This window comes from Arvicanthis niloticus, chromosome 21, assembly GCF_011762505.2.
Source record: "Arvicanthis niloticus isolate mArvNil1 chromosome 21, mArvNil1.pat.X, whole genome shotgun sequence".
Taxonomy (NCBI): Eukaryota; Metazoa; Chordata; class Mammalia; order Rodentia; family Muridae; genus Arvicanthis; species Arvicanthis niloticus.
In genome coordinates, this window is record NC_047678.1 from 35,108,734 (window position 1) to 35,129,743 (window position 21,010).

The following is a 21,010-nucleotide window of genomic DNA, read 5'->3' on the forward strand; positions in this document are numbered from 1 at the left end:
ATCAGAAGGTCATGAGCTCCAGACCAGCCTGTGTTACATAGCTAGGCCTTATCTCATACTTAGAAAAGAAAGAAAAATTTCTCTAACTTAGTTCTTTTACTGAATATACTTTATAATGGAAAGATACTTCTTTTAAGACATAACTTACCTGCCAAAGCCCATTTTCTTTCCCCTTGGTACTAGGTAATGTGTTTTTAGTCCACTGTGGAATAGTTGAGAAAGTTTCAGAACAGAAACTGCTCTGTTCACTCCCCTGAAACACAGGGCCTTGGATAGGCTACATAGATGTTCTGCCTTGAGCCACATTCCTAGAACTAATATAAATATAACCCTAAAGGCCTAAAATTATTCCTGATCTTTATACTGTGGAAAAGGTGCATGTAACGAGATGAAGGTCCAAAGTATTTTCATCTTTGGGATAAAAATGATAAAAAGAAAAAATCTAAAGACCTGGCTTAAGTTTAAATTTTATAACTTATCATTAACTAAGGAGTGGGGTGGAAATTTTTAAACAAGTGGAAACTTGGTGTCTGCTTTTCTAGTAGTGATTTGGTGGGATGCAGCGTGAGGTCTTTCCTGTAGAATTTCACATATCTGGGGTCTGTGTGCACTTCAACCACTGCTTATCAGCAAGTTTGTCAAGATTTTAAAACCATAACTTGGTATAAAAAAACCCAATTCTGTATTTTAAAGGAAAAGCACTAAGTTTAAGGGGACCTGAGTCTTTAGCAAATGAATCATAGATTAATAAAATTTGATGGTGCATGTAGAAGACAGAGGCAGGCTATGAGTTCAAGGCCAGTCTGGTCTACACAATGAGTTCTAAAACAACCAGGGCTACTCAGAGAAGCCCTGTCCATGGTGTGGGAAGGAGAGTTAACTGAAGTTACTATCTGGACCTAACATGGAAAAAACAGTCTTCCTGAATCCCTGTGTTCAGTCTTAAAAGATGATGGTGGTGGTGGTGACATTTATTTTGCATGTGTGTGAGCTTTTCTATAGTAACTGTGGAAGTCAGAGGACAGTATGTGGGCAGTGGGTCTCTTCTCCACTCTTCAGGACCTGGGATAGAATACAGGATGTCAGGCTTCCTGGCAAGTGCCAGCTACTGAGCCACTTCACCACTGTCGTTCTTTAAGTTGTCACACTGCAGTCCCTTTGAGGACACACACTCTTGGGGCTTTAATACTTTTTGTTTTATTTCCTTTCCCTACATGTTCCCTGTACTTTCTAGCACTTACACACTAAAGCACACCTGGTGGTGTCTTAAGATTTTATGAAATACAGTGCTCCACCAAAGCCCAGCTCAGTTAACCTTTTTTATGGAGTGAGAGGATGCTGGGAATTAAACCCAGGAGCTCACACATACTCTACCACTGAGCTACATCCTCAGTCTCCTATTTAGGTGAAAAGCTCTAGTAAATGGCCATACCTCACCAAACAGTACCAGTCAGTCAGACGTACAGTGAAGTGTCTTTAATCATTTGAGATTTTGCTCAGTGCTTTATAAAATGGGCAAACAGATGTTCATGATTATACAGGAAGACTGTTCTATAATGTGTGTATAACAAATCTATATATGACATTTGACCTCAGACTAACGTTGCATAGAATAATTAACAGTATAAGTGCTTATCTTTTTATATTCTACATCTTCAATTTGGAAGGGTTGCAGTGAAAACTATTTGGATGTCATCGTGTTTGAATACTGCATTGTCCTTAGTGTGTCTCTGCAACAAGGCAGAATTCTCCTGCACATGTGCGGGGCCTTTGACAGCCAGCCTCACATTGTTACGGTGCAGCCAGGTGAAAGGAGAATTCCACCATGTTCTGTAGAGCTGACGTGAGTTAGATAACTTCAGCCATTGTAAGAGAGTAGTGCCTGAATGCCACCTGTGACCACTGGACATAACTCTGCCAGTCTTGATTCCTTCATGTTCTGAAAGTGTCTAGAGCATTGTGGCCAGACTGACTGTGACCCAGAGGCCAGCACTGTCAAGGATGTCTGCTGATATTGCAGGTCCTGCTCGTCTGTTAGCATAATGTCCTGGTGATTTGTGGTGTTCTCCTGTCAACAGTTGAAGTGTTTGGTTGTTTACAGCATACTATTGGACTGCAGTGTTTAAATTAAAGCTGCTGTAATACCATCCGATGATTGCTTTATCTCCGCAGTGTGATGCCATTAGTGTACTGGAGAAAGAGCATGACTACAGAGATGAACACTTCGATTTTATCCAGTCACACATCCGCAAGTTCTGTTTACAGTGTATCCTTTAACAGAGTGCCCTACCAAGCAAAACGGTTAGGATGGACTTAAAGAAAGTCTGTGAACATGATTCCACCTTTCCCTTTCTGCCAGGTCACTCACACGTGGTGACTGAACTGCTCTGTTGGAAACATGGGAGATGGAGATGGGGTTAAATAGGAGAAATCAGATTTATTCAAGGCCAGTTCTGAAGAGATTTTTCTCTCTCAAGTTTTCATCTTGGGAGAAGCGCTCAGAAGCACAAAGGGCTTTTATGGGACACATGAGGCATCCAGTGAGAGAACGAGCAAGAAGCCCCAGACTGAATGGAGGCTGGCTTGCTTTTGTCTGGAGTTTTGGTATATGTGTTTCTTTAAGAGAAAGACTGTGTGGCCACAGTCTAGCCTAGAACCTCCTGCTTCTGCCTGCAAATATTGGTATTGTACCTGTACACTGAGCTCTGGGTAGGATTTTTTCAGAGTGGCTCTGGCTGTTCTGAAACTTGCTCTGTAGACCAGGCTGTCTCCAACTCAGAGATCCATCCGTTTCTGCCTTCCACATCCTGGAATTAAAGGCATGTGCCACCACTGCCCGGCTGAGATTCTTTTTTTGAGATGTACATGTACCACAGACTAGCCTCAAACTTTCATCTACCTGAAGATGACTTTGAACTTGTGATCCTCCTGTTTCTCCTGCCTGAGTGCTGGGCAGGTCAGAACTTCTTGCTAACTATATCATCATATTAGATACCCAGGACATTTCCTCCTAAGCACTGTGCATATGTATATGCATGTTACTCTGAAAATGCGGTTTATGAATTTCATACTGTTTTCCTTAATGAGCTGGTTAGATGGTGCAGCGCTGATTTACACTTCAGTGAAAGAGAACAAGAACATAGACTTAGTTTATAAATACATCGTCCAGAAGCTGTATGGGTTCCCGTACAAGATCCCTGCGGTGGTGGTGGAAAAGGACGCAGTGTTCATGTACGTGTGCTCAAAGTGCAGTTCGTCCTGCACTATTGCTCAGTCTCTGGGTTCACCCTTGAGATGGGACTGGAGGCCTGGGCCATGGGGATAGTTTGTTGCTTGGCTGTTACAGTATATGATGACCAAATATAGAATGTGAACTTGATTTGACACTCTTTCTGGGAGGGGCTGGTAGAATGCTTTCCTAGCATGCATGAAGTCCTGTGTTGGATCCCTGGGGTTGTCACTCAGTGGTAGAACACCCCACTGCATGCACAGAGCCCTAGTGCTGTGCTCCCTCAACTCCCCAAAAATGATCTGTGGGTTAAACGCAAAAGTGATGGTGTAAATGTCTGATAGTTTTATGTGCATTTCTCTCCAGTCCAGCAGGGTGGGATAATGATAAGAAAATAGGAATATTACATGAAAATTTTCAAACTTTGAAAGTAGAAGATAATTTTGAAGACATCATAACCAAACCTCCTGTCCGAAAGGTAAATCTTAAAACGGCCTTGATATCTGGACGTAAGCTGAGAGGAGGGGAGTCTGGGATGTTGAGGGAACAGGGAGAAGACTTCTTTGCATCAGAATGGTTGCTGAGTAGCTCACACATGCACCTGTCCCAGCAAATGCCACTACAGTCGCCTGGTGTTGGGCTTGCACATTTATCTTTGCAGACACTAGCACCGAATCCATTTTGGAAACCACAGCTTGGTATGAGTGAGCATGGAGATCTTGGGCAGTTAGAGTGGATGGAAGCTGTGGACTTCAGAGCCGAGAAAGCATTGCCACAGGAATTTTCTCCTTTCTACCATTGAGCCTTATCGTGGATCTTGACCACAGTCACTGTCACCCGTATTGACTCATAGTATCTAAAACATTCTCATTTTGCTTTAGTTTTGACTAAGGTTTTAGGACTATTAGAAGGTTCTTATGTGTGCATCATGACCGTATTTAGCTGTATATACATAATGTTCAGTAGATGCATACAGATAGAGATTTTCTGAAAGTGACATGAGTATTTACATGTAATCTTCCTCAGAGACTTAGCCCAGCATTTTTGGAAAGAATAATCCTGATATAGTGTATATCATGAACCTTGTTGAATTGAAGTGTTTACACTGCAGTTATCGATCTTTTTTTTTAAAGATTTATTTATTTATTATGTATACAATGCTCTGTCTGCATATATGCCTGCATACCAGAAAAGGGCACCAGCTCTCATTATAGATGGTTATGAGCCACCATGTAGTTACTAGGAATTGAACTCAGGATCTCTGGGAGAGCAGACGGTGCTCTTAACCTCTGAGCCATCTCTCCAGCCCATGGCATCTGTCTTCTGTGTGTTAGTGGTTGTTAGTGGTGAGAAAAGCAAGCTCACAGACAAGTGACTCAGTGTGCTAGTTTGGTTTAGATAGCTATAAAAGAGGAAAGCATACAAAAATGTTCCCCTTTTTATTTGTGTAGGCTTGTGTGTTGGTGTTAGTGTTGGTGTTGGTGTTGGTGTTGGTGTTGGTGTTAGTGTTAGTGTATGTACACAGGAACACAGTTGCCTATAGAGGTCAGGAGAGGGCATTGGATCACTTGGAGCTGGAGTTACAGTGAGTTGTGAGCTATACGACGTAGGTGTTGGAAACCAAACTCAGGTCCTTTGCAAGATTGGTGCACATTCATAACTGCTTAGCCACCTCTCCAGCACCCCATTCTTAGCCAGCAAGATGAAGCTTCACGGTGCCCTTTTCTTCAGTCATTACACTGTTTAGGTACAAAGTGCCAGCTAGGAAGGAGGAGGCTATAGGTACAATAATAAGCTGATCCAGAGCGGGCCTGCTGGTACAGACCTGTAACCCCAGCTCTTTGGAAGCACAGTTGGGAGGATTGTCACATGTTTGAGGTCAGACTGATCTGCATACTGAGTTCAAAGCCAGCCTGGACTGCAGAGTGAGACCCTATCTTACAACAGTAGCATGAGCTCTAATCCATAAGCCACCCATCAAGTGGTAATGAGTTTTCAGCTGTGGAAACAAGCAGGCTGTGGAGGTGAACGTTGGCTGAGGGCAGCTTTTATAGGAGTGGCCACTCTGACAGGAAGGGGAAGGTTCAGAGCCGGGCTATAGCTCAGTGATAAAGCTCGTAGTGCATGAGGTTCTGGATCTCATCCCCCATTCCATACACAAAAAGAAGAGACTTGTGAAGGTGGAGGATCTAAAAGTGTACATGCTCCAGTGAAGGAAGATCTAGAGAAGACAGACGCTGACAGAGCTGAGAGGTGGGCAGGCGCAGGAGGTGAGAGGCCGAGTTAAGACCCTGGGGGCTTTATCTAGGCTGCAGTGAGATGGGCACTGGTTGTGGAATTTGAACAGAGAAGTGATGTAATGTGACTTAACCTTTGAAAGACTCAACACCCCTGTAGGGGAAGTAAACAGATCACCCACTGAGATATTCCTGACTCATTTAGAACACCCCATTACTGGACACCAAATTGAATAGGCATGGCTGAAAGTCCTGTGGCTCTAGAGTTGAGCTGCTCAATAGAGTGATCATGAGTAGCTTTCAGTGTAAAGCTAACAAAATTACACAGCCACCCCAGGGCATCACTTGTGTATGTACTGGTAAAGTTCACGTTATTGCAGTTGTTAGCAAAATGTGTTCAGTGTACTCATGGCGTTCATCTTACTCTTTCAGTTTGTGCATGAGAAGGAGATCATGGCAGAAGATGACCAAGTGTTTCTTATGAAGCTACAGGTATGAAGCTACACTGGAGTAGTCCTAGTGGAGTTCCGATGCAAAGATGCTTTCATTCACCTTCAAGCCATATGTAGATTTATATAACTATCGTATACTTAAATTTTATTATGTATCTGTTTTACGTGTTTGAGGTGGGGGTTAATTATGCATGTGTGCCATAGCTCCTGTATTGTCAGAAGATTTGAGGGTTGGTCCTCCTGGGGATTGAACTCAGGTCATCAGGAGAGATGACAAATGTCTCTCTCTATCCCTTTAACCATCATGCCACATGGCTTTTGCCTTTTAAAACATTAAATCAATGATATTTTAGATTTAGTTTATGTATATGAATGTTTTGCCTGCATATATGTTTGTGTACCATGTGTATGCCCGGTGCCCAAAGAGGTCAGAAGAGAGCTGTAGGGTCTCCTAGAACTGGAGTTTGGATGGTTGTGAGCTCTGTATGAGTGCTGGGAATTGAACACAGATCTGGAAGAGCAAGCAGTGCTTCTAACTGCTGAGCCTTCTCTCCAGTCCCTAATTCATTTATTTTTTGACACAAGGTCTCACTGTATAGCCCTAACTGGCCTGGAACTCATTATGTAGACCAGGCCGGCCTGGAACTCACAGGGATGCACCTGCCTCTTTCTCCTGAGTGCCAGAGTTTACAAGTATGCATCACCATGCTTGGTCCATGGTTACTTTTTTTTGTTTGTTTGTTTGTTTTTTGTTTTTCAAGCCAGGGTTTCTCTGTGTAGCCCTGGCTGTCCTGGAACTCACCATGGTTACTTTTTAAGCTAATGTATACATATATGTAAAAATTAAGCTGTGGTTGGGTGGTGGTGGTGCATACCTTTAATCTCAATACTTGGGAGGCAGAGGCAGATGGATCTCTTCAGTTCAAGGCCAGCCTGGTTTACAGAGTGAGTTTCAGGACAGTCAGGGCTACACAGAGAATAGAATTAATTCAATTTTAATATTAAATTAAGTATTCATTTAAAAATTTTTTAGATTTATTTTTATGTATATGAATGTTTTGCCTGCATATATGTATGTGAACCACGTGTGTGCCTGGTACCCAAGGGGGTCAGAAGAGGGCTATAGGATCTCCTAGAACTGCAGTTTGTATGGTTGTGAGGTACCTACCAAATGGGTGCTGGGAATCAAACCCAGTCGTCTGGAAGAGCAACCAGTGCTCCTAACTGCTGTCTTGAAAACAAAATAAGAGTTAAGCTATGGGCCGGGCAGTGGTGGCGCACGCCTTTAATCCCAGCACTTGGGAGGCAGAGGCAGGCGGATTTCTGAGTTCGAGGCCAGCCTGGTCTACAAAGTGAGTTCCAGGACAGCCAAGGCTAACAGAGAAACTCTGTCTCGAAAAACCAAAAAAAAAACCAAAACAAAACAAAAAAACAAAAAAAACAAGAGTTAAGCTATATACATTTTCTTTAATAAGACAATAATGTAGACTATGAATGTCTAAACTATAATTTTTTTTTCCTCCAGTCTCTTTTAGCAAAGCAACCTCCAACTGCAGCTGGAAGGCCTGTGGTCAGTATTATATAGACTTTGACAAAACTGTTAATGTTCAATACATGCTGTTGCAGTTTTCTCTCTCTCTCTCTCTCTCTCTCTCACACACACACACACACACACACACACGTGCGCGCGCTTCAGTATAAACTTCATGCAATTGGTCTTCTAGAATTGTGAGATGTTTTAGAGAATCTGTACTCCTTTTTAGAACATTGAAATCATGTAAAGCTCTCCTCAGTCTTTACTTTATGCCAGTCCCTGTACAGGCCGAGTGTGTGTGTGTGTGTGTGTGAGCTTTTACAAACCCTCAGGACAGTCTTGCAAAGCAGTGCTGTTACAGAGCAGCTCTGCCTGGAGCTGGGAAGTGGGGGTTTGGGAGGACACGACTTCCTGGGATTGTAGAGCTGGACCAGCTCTGGACCAAGTTTGTGCCCAGAGCTCCACCTCCTTACCCAGTGCAGCACTGCTTCCCTCCAGTGCAGTAATTGGAGTCTGAATGGGATGGGCCTGTGTGTTCTCTAGTGTGAGGGCAGGAAAGGCAGTACTCACCAGTGGGCTGTGGTGTAAAGCCCATTAGAGGAGGTGGGGTGTTAGTGGAGTGTTTGAATGTTATGAGGGTTTTAATTATTAGTATTTTTGCTTTTCTCATTTTTACCTAGGATGCATCACCAAGAGTCCCTGGAGGCTCCCCTCGAACACCAAACAGATCTGTGTCATCCAATGTTGCCAGCGTGTCCCCCATCCCTGCTGGATCCAAAAAAATTGATCCAAACATGAAAGGTAGAGCTCTGTCCCTTGGGGAAAACGGTACAGTGTATTTTATATTGAACACACTTGTCTGCAATCCATTTAAATGTTCTCCTGTACTGCTCCATACTCTGTAAGCTTTGTTCATAGATAGGAGATTGGAGCTCAGAATCAGGCTGTAAACACGAGTGTCTTCTCAGAACATCACAGCTCATGGGGACGCTCTCAGCAGTCTCCTGTGAGAAACCACTGGAGAAAGTCATTTTGATAGTCAGTCTAGGTTAGTAAATGGTTTAGCTGGTAAAGGTACTTGCCATCAAGCTGAGTTCAATCTCTAGAACATGGTAGCAGGAGACAACCAATCCTGTAGGTTGTCCTATAAAACACACACACACACACACATACACACACACACACACAGAATAAATGTAAAAAAAAAAAAATGTATTATGAAGCTGTTTTAAAAGGGAGAGGTGCCCTGGTCTACAGAGTGAGTTCCAGGACAGCCAAGGCTACACAGAGAAACTCTGTCTCGAAAAACCAAGAAGAAAAAGAAAAGGAAGAGGTGTATTAGCATCTATGTAAAATACTTTTGGCCCAGGGCTGACGAGATGGCTCAGTGGTTAAGAACAATGGCTGCTCTTCCACAGAAACCTAGTTCAGTTCCCAGTGTCTACGTGGCAGCTCACAACTGTCTGTAACTCCAGTTCCAGAGGATCTGCCAGCCTCGTAAGCAGAGCACAAGTGCACAGAAACATAAATAAATCTCAAAAAAACAAAAGAGAGCACTGGATGCTCAGCCAACTGTTACTCCACTTCCAGGGGATCTGAGGCCTCTTCTGACCTCTGTAGGCTCCTACACACACACACACACACACACACACACACACACACACACACACACACACACACCCCAACATAAATAAAATAAAAAATACTGTTGGCCCTTTAGGCTGGCAAGATGTTTTATCCAGTAAAGTGCTTGTTGCCGGAGCCCAGCACTGAGTGCAGTCCCACACACGCACAGTGGGAGGAGAGACCCAGCACCATAGTGTCTGCTGACCTCCACACGTGCAGTGTGGCGCCACCTCACTCCCACCCATGTGCTCACACACATCGTTCACATACACAACACTAATAAACAAGAATAGAAAACCATCCTTGTGAGTGCTTTGTGTAGGAGGTGATGAAAGTGTGAGTAGCTTGTAATAACTTATGGGAAAATGGAATTTTTGTTCTAAAGGGCTTTTTGTTTCTTTTGTAGCTGGAGCAACCAGTGAAGGGGTCCTGGCGAATTTCTTCAACAGTCTGTTGAGTAAGAAGACTGGCTCTCCTGGAGGCCCCGGGGTCGGCGGCAGTCCTGGAGGAGGGGCTGCAGGTGCAAGCACCAGTTTGCCACCGTCTGCCAAAAAGTCAGGTAGAGCTGCCAGCAGGGCATATTGTCCACAAGTCACCTCACTGAGTGTGGTGGAGTCACATGTGCCTTTAGAAACTGTCAAAGGATCTGATTTCAGGTCATGCTTAACTTTCCATGCCTTCCAAGTCTCTGGACCACTAACCTGCCCTCTATCTGGGGTTGCCAGACTAGGCATGCATACAGAACTCCAGTCTTAGCAGTATGTCTTGTTTTCTGTGTTTCTGAGGTTCCTTCTTGTACTAACCTGTGTTGGAACTTCTTTTTTTCATGGCTCAATAATACTCCATTATGTGGATAAGCCACATTTGATTTGGCTTTTCATGTGTGGGGGTTTTTTTTGTTTTTGTTTTTCTGTTTGTTTGTTTGATTTTTCTCTGTGTTACCCTGGCTGTCCTAGACCTAGCTCTGTATTCCAGGCTGGCTTTGAACTCATGGGCATGTACCACCACTGCCTATATATATATAAATAAATATATATATTTTTTAATTAGTTGGGGCAATATTTGAGGTTAGAGTTCCTGGGTCATACTCTATATTAAATTTGTGTGAGGAAGTCAGAAGACAATGTTTTGATTTCAGTTTTCTTCTACCTTGTGGGTCCCAGGGATCAAACTCGGGTCATCAGACTTGGTGGCAAGTGCCTTTAGCTGCTGAGCTGTCCCACAGCCCCTATAATTAAAGATTAGAGAATGGCCAGAGTTTCAGGGAGTTGGGCCATGTTGCTCTTCTTCAGGTTAGGAGGGCTCTGGGTCGCCTGTCCTTTCTGTACTCTTCTCATTTGGAGGTAGCTCTCATGTCTCCTTCCAGATCCGCAGGTCTCCTGTTTGCTGTTGGTTGCTCACTGCTTTATGCCCTAAAATAGAAAGAAACAACAAAACCCACATATGAGGCTAAGCAATAGGTACCCTGCACGTCCTCAGTTCAAAACAAGGACCTGGTTTTTGTTTGTTTGTCTTTTCTAAAGGTGTATTTATTTTATGAGTACACTGTAGCTGTCTTCAGACACATCAGAATCTCATTACATATCATTCTGAGCCACCATGTGGTTGCTGGGAATTGAACTCAGGATCTCTGGCAGAGCATTCAGTGCTCTTAACTACTGAGCCATCTCTCCAGCCCCCAAGGACCTGTATTTTTAAGGATGTTTATATAATTTAGTAGGCTACATAAAGTTTTTTATTGTTTTATTGTTTGTTTGTTTGTTTGTTTTTGAGAAAGGGCCTCAAACTTAGGATATAGCCAGGGTTAGCTGTGATGTTAATGGCAGTCTTTCTCTCTCAGCCTCCTGGGTGCTGGGATTATGGGCAGGGTGCTGCATGGCTGTTGTTTTCACTTTTCTTCACCTGTCAAGACAGGGTCCTGATATGTAGCCTGCTTGACCTTGAGCTCAGCAGTCCTCTGCCTGACCCACCACGGGCAGCCTCTGTAGGAAGTATACAGTCAGTGAAAGCATTGGCTAGTGCTTTGGACAGGACTGTCTAATTCTTGTTCTTTCTTCTGGAAATGCACTCTAGGCCAGAAACCTGTGCTCTCAGATGTTCACGCGGAACTAGACAGAATCACACGGAAACCTGCTTCCGTTTCTCCTACAACACCTCCATCTCCCACGGAAGGAGAAGCCTCCTGAAGATACCAAACAAAGCCATCTGTCCATTCTTCTGGGTAATGACAGCCTGCCTCTGCCCTTTCCTTCCAAGTTGGAATTATGATGGGACTGGAAGCTTTTACAGACAAAGTTTATGTCCTTTTTTTTTTCTTTGTGACCGCCCGTTTTTAAAAGAGGAGCTACACAGAAGACAGACAGTTTTACGTTATGTAGAGTAACTGTTTGCATTGGCATTCTGCAAAAGGAAGAAATTTTGATTTTGGAAAAAAAAAAACTCAAACTGTTTAAGACTGCAGTAGAACTAGGTGATCCTGTTCCCTGGGCTGTATAAGCCATGCAGGAGCATTTAGGGAAGGGCAGAAAAATATGTAATTTTGGCAGTTGATTGACTCAGAAGTCTAAACTTGTTTTAGGTAAGACTATTCCAATCATTTTTAAAAATACCATGTTTTTCTGAAGAAGACTGGTCAGTTGTCAGATTTTGCACACCAACCAACAGCTGTGTGGTGACACCTGAGGTGTGCTGAGAAACTCTCACAGTCGTGCACTCCGTGATCCCGTACACCACCATCAAATGGACCAGAACCATTGGCCAAGATGCTCCTTTAATCAAGAAGAAAGCAAGCACACTGCCTGAGGGCGAGAGCTGCCGAGGTTATGAACATGGAAAGAGAGAACCGGCTTTGCAGTTGTCTATACATATATATATGTATATGTATATATATGGCTCTGCCTTAATATACTCCTTTTTTGTTCATGACTTTCAACTGTAATCAGTTAATAAAGTATTTATTCTCTGCATTCAGGGTCAAATAACGTGTTGCCTTTTCTTATATTCCAGTTTGACTTGTCGCAAAGGAGTGGAATTTGTTAGTAATTTGAAATGTTTGACTTGGGACTACTAAGCATTCTTCCTCAGGCAGATACGCAGTGAAATTCACTTACAAGTTTTCTTAATTTGGGAGTTCTTGATCACTCCCTTCTTCCATGGGTATGGAAAATTACAGTTGGCTTTTCCTTTGTTTTGTTGTTTTTTTGAGACAGGATGCCATATATCTCATGCCCACCTTTAATTCACTGTGTAGTTTAATTTTTCCCACCACCCCTTCAGGTTTCTTTAGGTTTTTTTTTGTTTGTTTGTTTGCTTGTTTGTTTTTGAGCTAGTCTCATGTAGCCAAGGCTGGCCTTAAACTCCTGATCCTTCTGCCTCTACTCCCACTACTGGGATTCTGGATGTGGACCATTGGACCTGGTATTCTGTGATACTAAATACTGAACGCAGGGCTTTGTGCCTGTTAAACAAGCACTCTATCCACTGAGCTACCTCCCAGCCAGGACAGTTTCTATATCAGCATTCCTATGAATAAAAATAGAATCTTAAAAAAACAAAACAAAACAAAAAAAAACAACCAAAACTCTACTTTGTGTGTGTTTATGTGTAGGCACACACATGTCTTGGAATATGTGCGTGTTTGGAGGTCAGAGGACAACTTGTACAGTTGGTTCTGTCCTTCTGCCATGCGGGGCCTGGCATGAGACTCGGTTGTCAGGTTGCCCAAGGAGCTATCTTGCCAGCTCTGTAGACTCTCATTTAATGGTATAGCTGGGAACTAAAGTATGACTACCATGTCACATCCAGAAGATACCCTTTCAGAGTCCTACCCAGTGTCTACATTATCTCTGCCCCCTCTTAACGTGATGCTCTCTGAGCTGGAGGAGCAGCTGTTGATATAGATGCCCCATAGAGGGCTAACAGGTACCAGTCACTTACTCTTACAAAGGAACCGTTCCTTACTGCACACAGAAGCTTCTCTGACCAAGGATGAGCCCAACACAGACCTACAGGCATAAGTAAGTAGACACCTGACTAGCAGAACAGTAGATTCCTCACTAGAGCGTGATCCCCTGGCCCTGGGGCTTTTGGCCCTTTACAGAAACAGGCATTGGTGTCCTCTTGTGGAGTAGGGACTCAAATTCAATCTGGAAGTGGTTGGTTACTTCTGGAACAGTCATACTACTGGGACATTAGTTGGTACATCTTACCTAACATTGTTTTAGTCTTGGATGGTTTTTGAACCATATCCCACTATGTAGCCCAGCTTGGCCTAGAATTTGAGCTTGTCCTGCTTAAGCCTCCCAGATACTGGGCTTACACACATACAGCATTCCCGTTTCTACCCCAAATTAGAAGCTATTTTTAAAGTACTGCCCTAGAGTAGTGAATAGGTAAAAACAAATGTGACCAGTTCTGCCTTTTTGATGAACTTAGTTTCCAGTGCCTGTTTTAGTGCCTGTTTAATAAGGTGATTTTTTTTCTATTGAAGTTCACCTTACAAAAAAACAAAACAAAACCAAAAAAACCAAAAAAAAAAAAAAAACCCTGCTAATTTGGCCTATTAGACAGGTCAGGTGGATTTGTCTTATAAATCTGGAATATCCCCCATAGACTCAAGACTTGAATACTTGTTCTCCCTGGTGGTGGTGGTGTGGAACCTTAGAAGGCGGTTCCTGGTTGAAGACAGTAGGTCATGGGACATGTACTTTTGAAGGGCTCATCTTGTCCCCCAGCTCTCTGTCACCTCCTTGTCTACCATGAGTTGAGCCTTTCTACCCCATCATGCATTGCCTGCCATGATATTCTACCTCACCATGAATAAACCCAACAGCAAGGGAGGCAAAGACCGCTCCTGAGCTAAGTAAGCCCTCGTGCTGTGGTGCCAAGGAGATGGCTCTGGGCTAGAGAGCTAAGAGCACACTGGCTGCTCTTCCAGAGGTCCACAGTTTGATTCTCAGCAACCACACAGTGGCTCACAACCATCTGTAATGGGATCTGATGTCCTCTTCTGTCATGCAAACATACATGCAAATAAGCACTCAGGTGCATAAAAGTTAAATCTTAAAAGAGAGAACTACTTCAGAGGAGCATGCTCACTTGGGAAGCTGCATGACTGCTCTGTAGACAAGACACTCGATTGTGAGAATTCTGGGAAGGAAAAGTACCTTATCTCATTATAGGAGTTTTTCCACTTTTTTTTTTTTTTTTTTTTTGAGACCGGGTTTCTCTGTAAAGCCCTGGCTGTCCAGAAACTAACTCTGTAGACCAGGCTGGCCTCCAACTCAGAAATCCACCTGCCTCTGCCTCCCAAGTGCTGGGATTAAAGGTGTGCACTACCACTGCCTGGCTTCTTTTTTTTTTTTTTTTTTTTTTTTTTTTTTTTTTTTTTAAGACAGAATTTCTGTGTAACAGCCCTGGAACTAGCTCTGTAGACAAGACTAGTTTTGAACTCACAAAGATCTGTTTGCCTCTGACTCCCAAATGCTGAGATTAAAAGCACATGCCACCACCGCTCAGCCTGATGTTTCCTACTTTAAAGGCCTCCAAGCCCAAGGACCAGAGTTTAATCCCTGGGATCCATGTAGTGGGGAAAGAAAACAGACATTTAGCGTATCCTCTGATTTCCACACATGCTCTGTAGTAGTGTACCACTGTGTAACATACGTAATTTAAAAAAATCAATAAAAAGATAAAACGCTTAGCTGGACAATGGTGGTGCACGCTTTTAGTCCCAGTACTTGAGAGGCAGAGGCAGGAGTTCAAGGCCAGCCTGGTCTACAGAGTGAGTTCCAGGACAGCCACAGCTACACAGAAAAGACCTGTCCCCAAAACAACAAAAAATGCTTAAGCTGTTTTCAAAGGTATTTTGTCAGTGATGGAAGGTGACATCACAGTCTCTTTTCCTGCTTTATAGAGTGTTTGAGACAGTGTTTCACTCTGTAACTCAGTTTGCTGTCTTAGAACTCACTCTGGCCCAGACTAGCCTAAACTCTCTGTCTTTCCACCTCAGCCTTTCCGGTGTTAGGCCAGCAGGTAGGAAACACCATAGCTGGCTTTTCTGTTGGAAACACTTTGCAAATATTCGAATGTAAAACCTCTATGCAGTAGCATTATCTTCTCACTAGCACTTTACATCTGGACTGTGTGTGGTGGCCCACAGCTGTAATCCGAGCTCTTGGAAACCTGGGCAAGATCTCTGAGTTTGAGGCTAGTCTGATCCACACAGCAAGTCCCAGATTAGCCAGGGATACATAGTAAGATCTTGTTTCAAGCAAAACAAAACAAAACTTTAAAATCTGTTTAGCTTTATGATGCTACTTGACACTTTATAATTTGATGTTAACTGCTGGAAATACATAAATGCACAAGTGAATGATTTGTTTCTGGGTAGGGAAAAACTCTCTGTATTTAGGGGAAAAATGAAAAACATTTTATTTGACCTAAAAGAAAAAAGACATTAAAGCTGGACTTGGTGCATGCATGTCCACTACTGGGAAGACTTAGGCAGAAGTCTGGCCTAGGCAATCTAGTGAGACTCACCTTGAAAGTAAATGGGCTGGAGACATTCAGTTCAGGAAAAATATGTGTAGCATATAGCTTATACTCAGTACTGAGCTGAAGTGTAGGAATCATTGTTAAAATCTAGACCAGAAAGGATTCTGCAATTTTAGCAATAGAGGGTTTAAATTTTTATTGTAAGTATTATTATTCGGGCAGTTATATGAGTGCCACAGCATGTGAAGGGCAGAGGACAGTGTTCAGGATTTGCTTCTCTATGACTGGAAGGATCTGGGAATCAAACTCAAGTAATCAGGTTTGTGTGGCAAATGCCTTTATCCATAGAGACATCTCATTGGCCCTGGAATTTTGCTTTAAAACTAGGTTGTTTCTGGGTTTGGGTATTGATGAGACAAGGTTTCATGTAGCCCAAAACTCTCTTCTCCAACTTGCTGTGAGCAAAGAATGACCTTGAACTCCTGATCCTTCTGCCTCTACCTCCCAAGTGCTGGGTTTACAGATGTGCCACCACTGTCTGCTCATTTTTTTTTTTTTCAGCAGATACAAATACAGAAGAGTGTATGGTACCATTATAGGATTTGAAATACCACAAAATGACTACATATAACCAGCACCATGATAAGAGAACATTTCCACACAGAAGCTTCTAATGTACCTCTCAGCCAGCGTGTGTGCTCTCTTACACCAATGAGCACACATTTCTGTATCTGTCTCTTTCTAGTAGAGAAACACAAGAAAAGTGTCTGAAGAGAGATGGCCCAGTGGTTTTGAGCACTGACTGTTCTTTTTCTTTCTTTCTTTCTTTTTTTCTTTTTGGTTTTTCGAGACAGGGTTTCTCTGTGTAGCCCTGGCTGTCCTGGAACTCACTCTGTAGACCAAGCTGGCCTCAAACTCGGAAGTCCGCCTGCCTCTGCCTCCCAAGTGCTGGGATTAAAGGCGTGCGCCACCACTGCCTGGCTGCACTTACTGTTCTTACAGAGGACCTGAGTTTGGTTCCCAGCACCCTACATTGGGCAGCTAACAACCACCTATAATTCTAGTTCCAGAAACCTGCTGCCCTCTACTGGCCTCTATGGGTACCTGCATGCACATGGTTCACCTGCATGCATATGCATAAATAAAAACTAATCTTAAAAAGAAACACAAGGAAGAATGCCAGGAACTAACTCTACCACCTGTGGAAGAGGGCTGGGCAGGAAGGCAGCAGAAAGAGATATTCTGATTTACACTTTCCCTTTTGGTGCAGCTACTCCCTTCCCCCCCTTTTTGGAGTTGAGGGTATCTTAGGGTTTCCATTGCTGTAAAGAGACACCATGACCAAGGCCATGCTTATAAAAGACAACATTTAATTGGGGCTGGCTTACCGGTTCAGAGGTTCAGTCCATTATCATCATGGCAGGGTGACATGATGCAGGAGGAGTTGAGAGTTCTACATCTTGATCTATCAGCATCCAGAAGACTGCATGTCTCGGGCTGCTAGGAAGAGGGTCTCAAAGGCCACGCCCACAGTGACACACTTCCTCCAACAAGGCCACACCTACTCCAACAAGGCCATACCTCCTAGCAGTGCTGCTCCCCCAGCCAAGCATATTCAAACCACCATAGGAGTGTATGTGGGACAGGGTCTCTCTGTGTAAACCAGGCTGGCCTCATAGTCACAGAAATCCGCTCATCTCTGCCTTCTGACTGCTATGATTAAATTAAGGTTGTCCACCACCTGGTCAGTGTCACTTTGTTTTTTCTGTTCTGAAACAGGGTGTCATGTGGTTCCAGTTGATCACGGTGGACCTGAGGATGACTTTGAAAGCCTCCTGCCTCTACCTCCCAAATACTTGCATTACAGGTGTGTACCATATCTGGCCTAGCTTCTGCTTGGTTATATGAGTGTTTTGCAGTGGGATGTGTATGTATGATGTGTGCAAACATTTCTGTATGGGTAGTTATGCATGTACTATAGCATTCACATAGAGGTCAGAGTTGCTGTAACTCCAGGCATTGGTCTTCACCTGACATAGTGGTTGAGATAGGGCTGTCCTGTTCACTACCTTAGCTGACCCATGAGTTTATGGCTTGCCTATCTCTACCTCCTGTCTTTCAGAAGCAGTAGGTTGGGAATTCAGATATACAGGCCACTTCGTCTTTCTGGCTTTTATGTAGGGCTGGGCATCAGAACTCACCTGGTCAGGTTTATACAAGTACATTATTTATTTTAATGCATATGGGTGTTTAGCCCACACATACATCTGTGCATCACTTCTGTGCCTGGTGTCCTCAGGGGCCAGAGGAGGGCATTCGACCTCCTGGAACTGGAATTACAAGTGGTTGTGAAGCGCCATGTGGGGACTGAGATCAGAACCTGGGAGGAAGAGTCAGTGTTCATAACCATTGAGACCTCTCTGCAGCTCCTAAGAACTAAATGCAATCGGTAGGTAAAAAAAGAAAAGAAAAGAAAAGAAAAGAAAAGAAAAGAAAAGAAAAGAAAAGAAAAGAAAAGAAAAGAAAAGAAAAGAAAAGAAACAAACCCCCACCAAGCATAGTTTTCTGTTAATGGTTATAAAATAGTTCCCAAGCTCCCTCTAATCCAAACTCCACAGTCTGGACCCCACCCTCTTCCATCCCCATGTAACTAAAAGCTTCTCCACTCTAAGTGGTCAAATTGTTTTGCACTAAAGCACTTACAGGAGGCCCCTCAGCATTTTTTTTTCTCTAATGCCCGCTGGACATCGCTCTGCCTAGTGAGGGCCAGGCCTTTGCTCTTTGTCGCCCTCTGCTGGTGGAAATGGAACATACCGATTGGGAGTGTAGTTTGAGCTTTGCTAAATTCCTCTGCCTTCATGGCTGCACCCTTTAGACAGGTTTGCCGGGAGCTGGGGGAGAGGGGGGGGCGGGGGGGGGGGGGGGGGGGGTGGTTTCCTCCTGTATCCATTTTGTGGAAGAAACCTCTGCCATTCCCAACACTGTTTCTTGTGTTCTTGGTTGCTCTTATCTCCCACTCTGATGTTTAAGCTGGGGGCCTCCTCATACATTCAACACAAATACGGTGGTGTTCAGAGGCAGCTTTCCCCACCACCCATTTACGAAGGGGTCCTTTTATCTGCAAGTGTGTGTTCTCCACTGTACAGTCAGTTCAAGGACCCTGTAAACCCACCATGAATTTAAAATAGCAAACTTGTAATTACAATTTATTTATTCTTATCAATGTGTATGGGTGTGGGTGTGCCATGATGACTGTGCATATGGAGGACAGAGGACAACTTTCAGGAGACACTTCTCTACTTCCGCCGTGGGTCCCAAAGATCCAACTCAGGTCTACGAGCTTGTGAGGCAAACACCTTTACTGGCTGAGCTATCTTGCTGGTCTAAATTGTTTTTTATTTTATTTTTTTTGGAGGCAGAGCTTCATGTAGTCTAGACTGTCTTCAAACTCACTTTCTAGGTAGCCAAAGCTAATCTCGAACTTCTGGTCCTCCTGCCTCCACCTCCAAGCTGCTGAGATTAAAGCTGTCTGCCATCACACCAGGTTTTATGCCTGGCTGGGGCTCCATACACATGCATGCCAGGCAAGACTTTGGCAACTGTCGTAGTTAGGGTTTTACCGCTGTGAACAGACACCATGACCAAGGCAACTCTTATAAAGGACAACATTTAACTGGGGTTGGTTTACAGGTTCAGAGGCTCAGTCCATAATCATCAGGGCAGGAACATGGCAGAATCCAGGCAGACATGATGCTGGAGAAGGAGCTGAGAGTTCTACATCTTCATCTGAAGGCTGCTAGCAAAATACTGGCTTCCAGGCAGTTAGGATGAGGGTCTTAAAGTCCACGCTCGCAGCGACACTTCCTCCAACAAGCCACACCTCCTCCAACAAGGCCACACCTCCTCCAACAAGGCCACACCTTCTCCAATACGGCCACACCTCCTTCCACAAGGCCACACCCACTCTAACAGGGCCACACCTTCTGCTAGTGCCATCCCTTGGGCGGAGCATGTACAAACAAACCATCACAGCAACTGACATACATCTCCAGCTCTTAGTATTGTAGGTCAGCATACAAAGCATGGTTTCCATCCTGGCATTTCACACATGTCTCATCGTACTTGGATCTTATTTATGTCCCACCCCTTCAGCTGGTTCCCACTCTTGCCTCTGTTTGCAATTCTTCTTTCCTGTGCTCCATTGCTTCCAGTCTCATCTCCCTGAGCGGCTCCCTTTCATGAGTTCCTTTCTAGTTTCATGATATGCAAACACCTCATGTAAACACACACACACACACACACACACACACACACACACACACTAAACTAGATTAAATTTATCCTGGGATTGGAGAGATGGCTCAGTAGTTAAGAGTACTTGATGCTCTTGCAGAGGACGCAGGTTTGATTGCCACACCTACATGGCAGCTCACAACCACCTGTAACACCAGTTCCAGGGAACCCAATGCCCTCTTCTGACCTCTGTAGGCAGCAGGGATTTACATGGTATACAGCTATACATGTAGGCAAACATAAATTTAAAGTTAAAAATTTTATTTTGACTTTGTATATTTGTGCAGGGGTGTGTGTGTGTGTGTGTGTGTGTGTGAGCTAGAGACACAGAGAGAGCGAGACAGACAGAGAGAAACAAATCAGAGACAGATACACAAAGAGAGTGCATATATGCATATGTCACGAGGGGCCATAAAAGGACACTGGATACCCTGGAACTGGTGGTTGTAAGCCACCCTACGTCGGTGCTGGACCCAAACTCAGATTTTATTAAAGAGCAGAAATTGCTTTTAACCACTGAGCCATCTCTCCAGCCCCATAAATATAATTTTAAAATCTAGGATCTGCATAGGAGAGGCCATATGGCCTTCGTCTTTTGAATTTGCCGTATTTCCCTTAACAGTAATACTCTATTGCAGTCATTTTCCTGCAGGTTTCACGGTTTCACAAAACAACAACAACAAACGAGTAAAATCTCACTAAACGTTCTGCATTTCTTTTGCCGACTCACCAGTTGGTGGGCATGGTCAATATTTCCATGTCATTTATCAGTATCTGATCTGACACTCTGATTAATCTTTTTGTTAATTGTCCTTTGGAATTTTCATTAATCTGCCTCCTGTCCCGCCAGAAAGGATTTTGTGTCTCTGGTTGGCACGGGGCAGTAAACTTAATACCCAGATCTGGTTTTCAGTTGTACTAGAAACATCCAATGATATTGAAAAAATAAGAGCTGGGAAGACAGCTTAGCTGGTAAAGTGCTTGCGGTCATTGGTGACATGAGTTCAATCCCTGGAACCCGTACAAAAAAGACCCAAGTAGTGGTCTGTGCTTGTAACCGCGGAGCTGGCAAGGTGGGACGCCGATTTCTAGGTTTTCACAGCTTTTTTAGCCTCGCCTATCTGGTAAGCTAGTCTCAGTGAGA

General features: G+C 43.8%; 1 protein-coding gene across 1 annotated transcript in view; it reads left to right on the plus strand.

Annotated features, from left to right (window-relative positions):
* The window catches only part of Dync1li1 (dynein cytoplasmic 1 light intermediate chain 1), a 32,310-nt gene extending 20,266 nt beyond the window's left edge, over positions 1 to 12,044 (plus strand). The window contains exons 6-13 of the mRNA XM_034484192.1: positions 2,173 to 2,266; positions 3,096 to 3,231; positions 3,596 to 3,707; positions 5,899 to 5,958; positions 7,444 to 7,488; positions 8,133 to 8,253; positions 9,485 to 9,637; positions 11,152 to 12,044. Of these exons, the coding sequence (XP_034340083.1) occupies positions 2,173 to 2,266; positions 3,096 to 3,231; positions 3,596 to 3,707; positions 5,899 to 5,958; positions 7,444 to 7,488; positions 8,133 to 8,253; positions 9,485 to 9,637; positions 11,152 to 11,264 (834 nt within the window). The 3' untranslated portion in view covers positions 11,265 to 12,044. The remainder of the gene's footprint in view (positions 1 to 2,172; positions 2,267 to 3,095; positions 3,232 to 3,595; positions 3,708 to 5,898; positions 5,959 to 7,443; positions 7,489 to 8,132; positions 8,254 to 9,484; positions 9,638 to 11,151) is intronic.
* Positions 12,045 to 21,010: the final 8,966 nt, after the last annotated feature.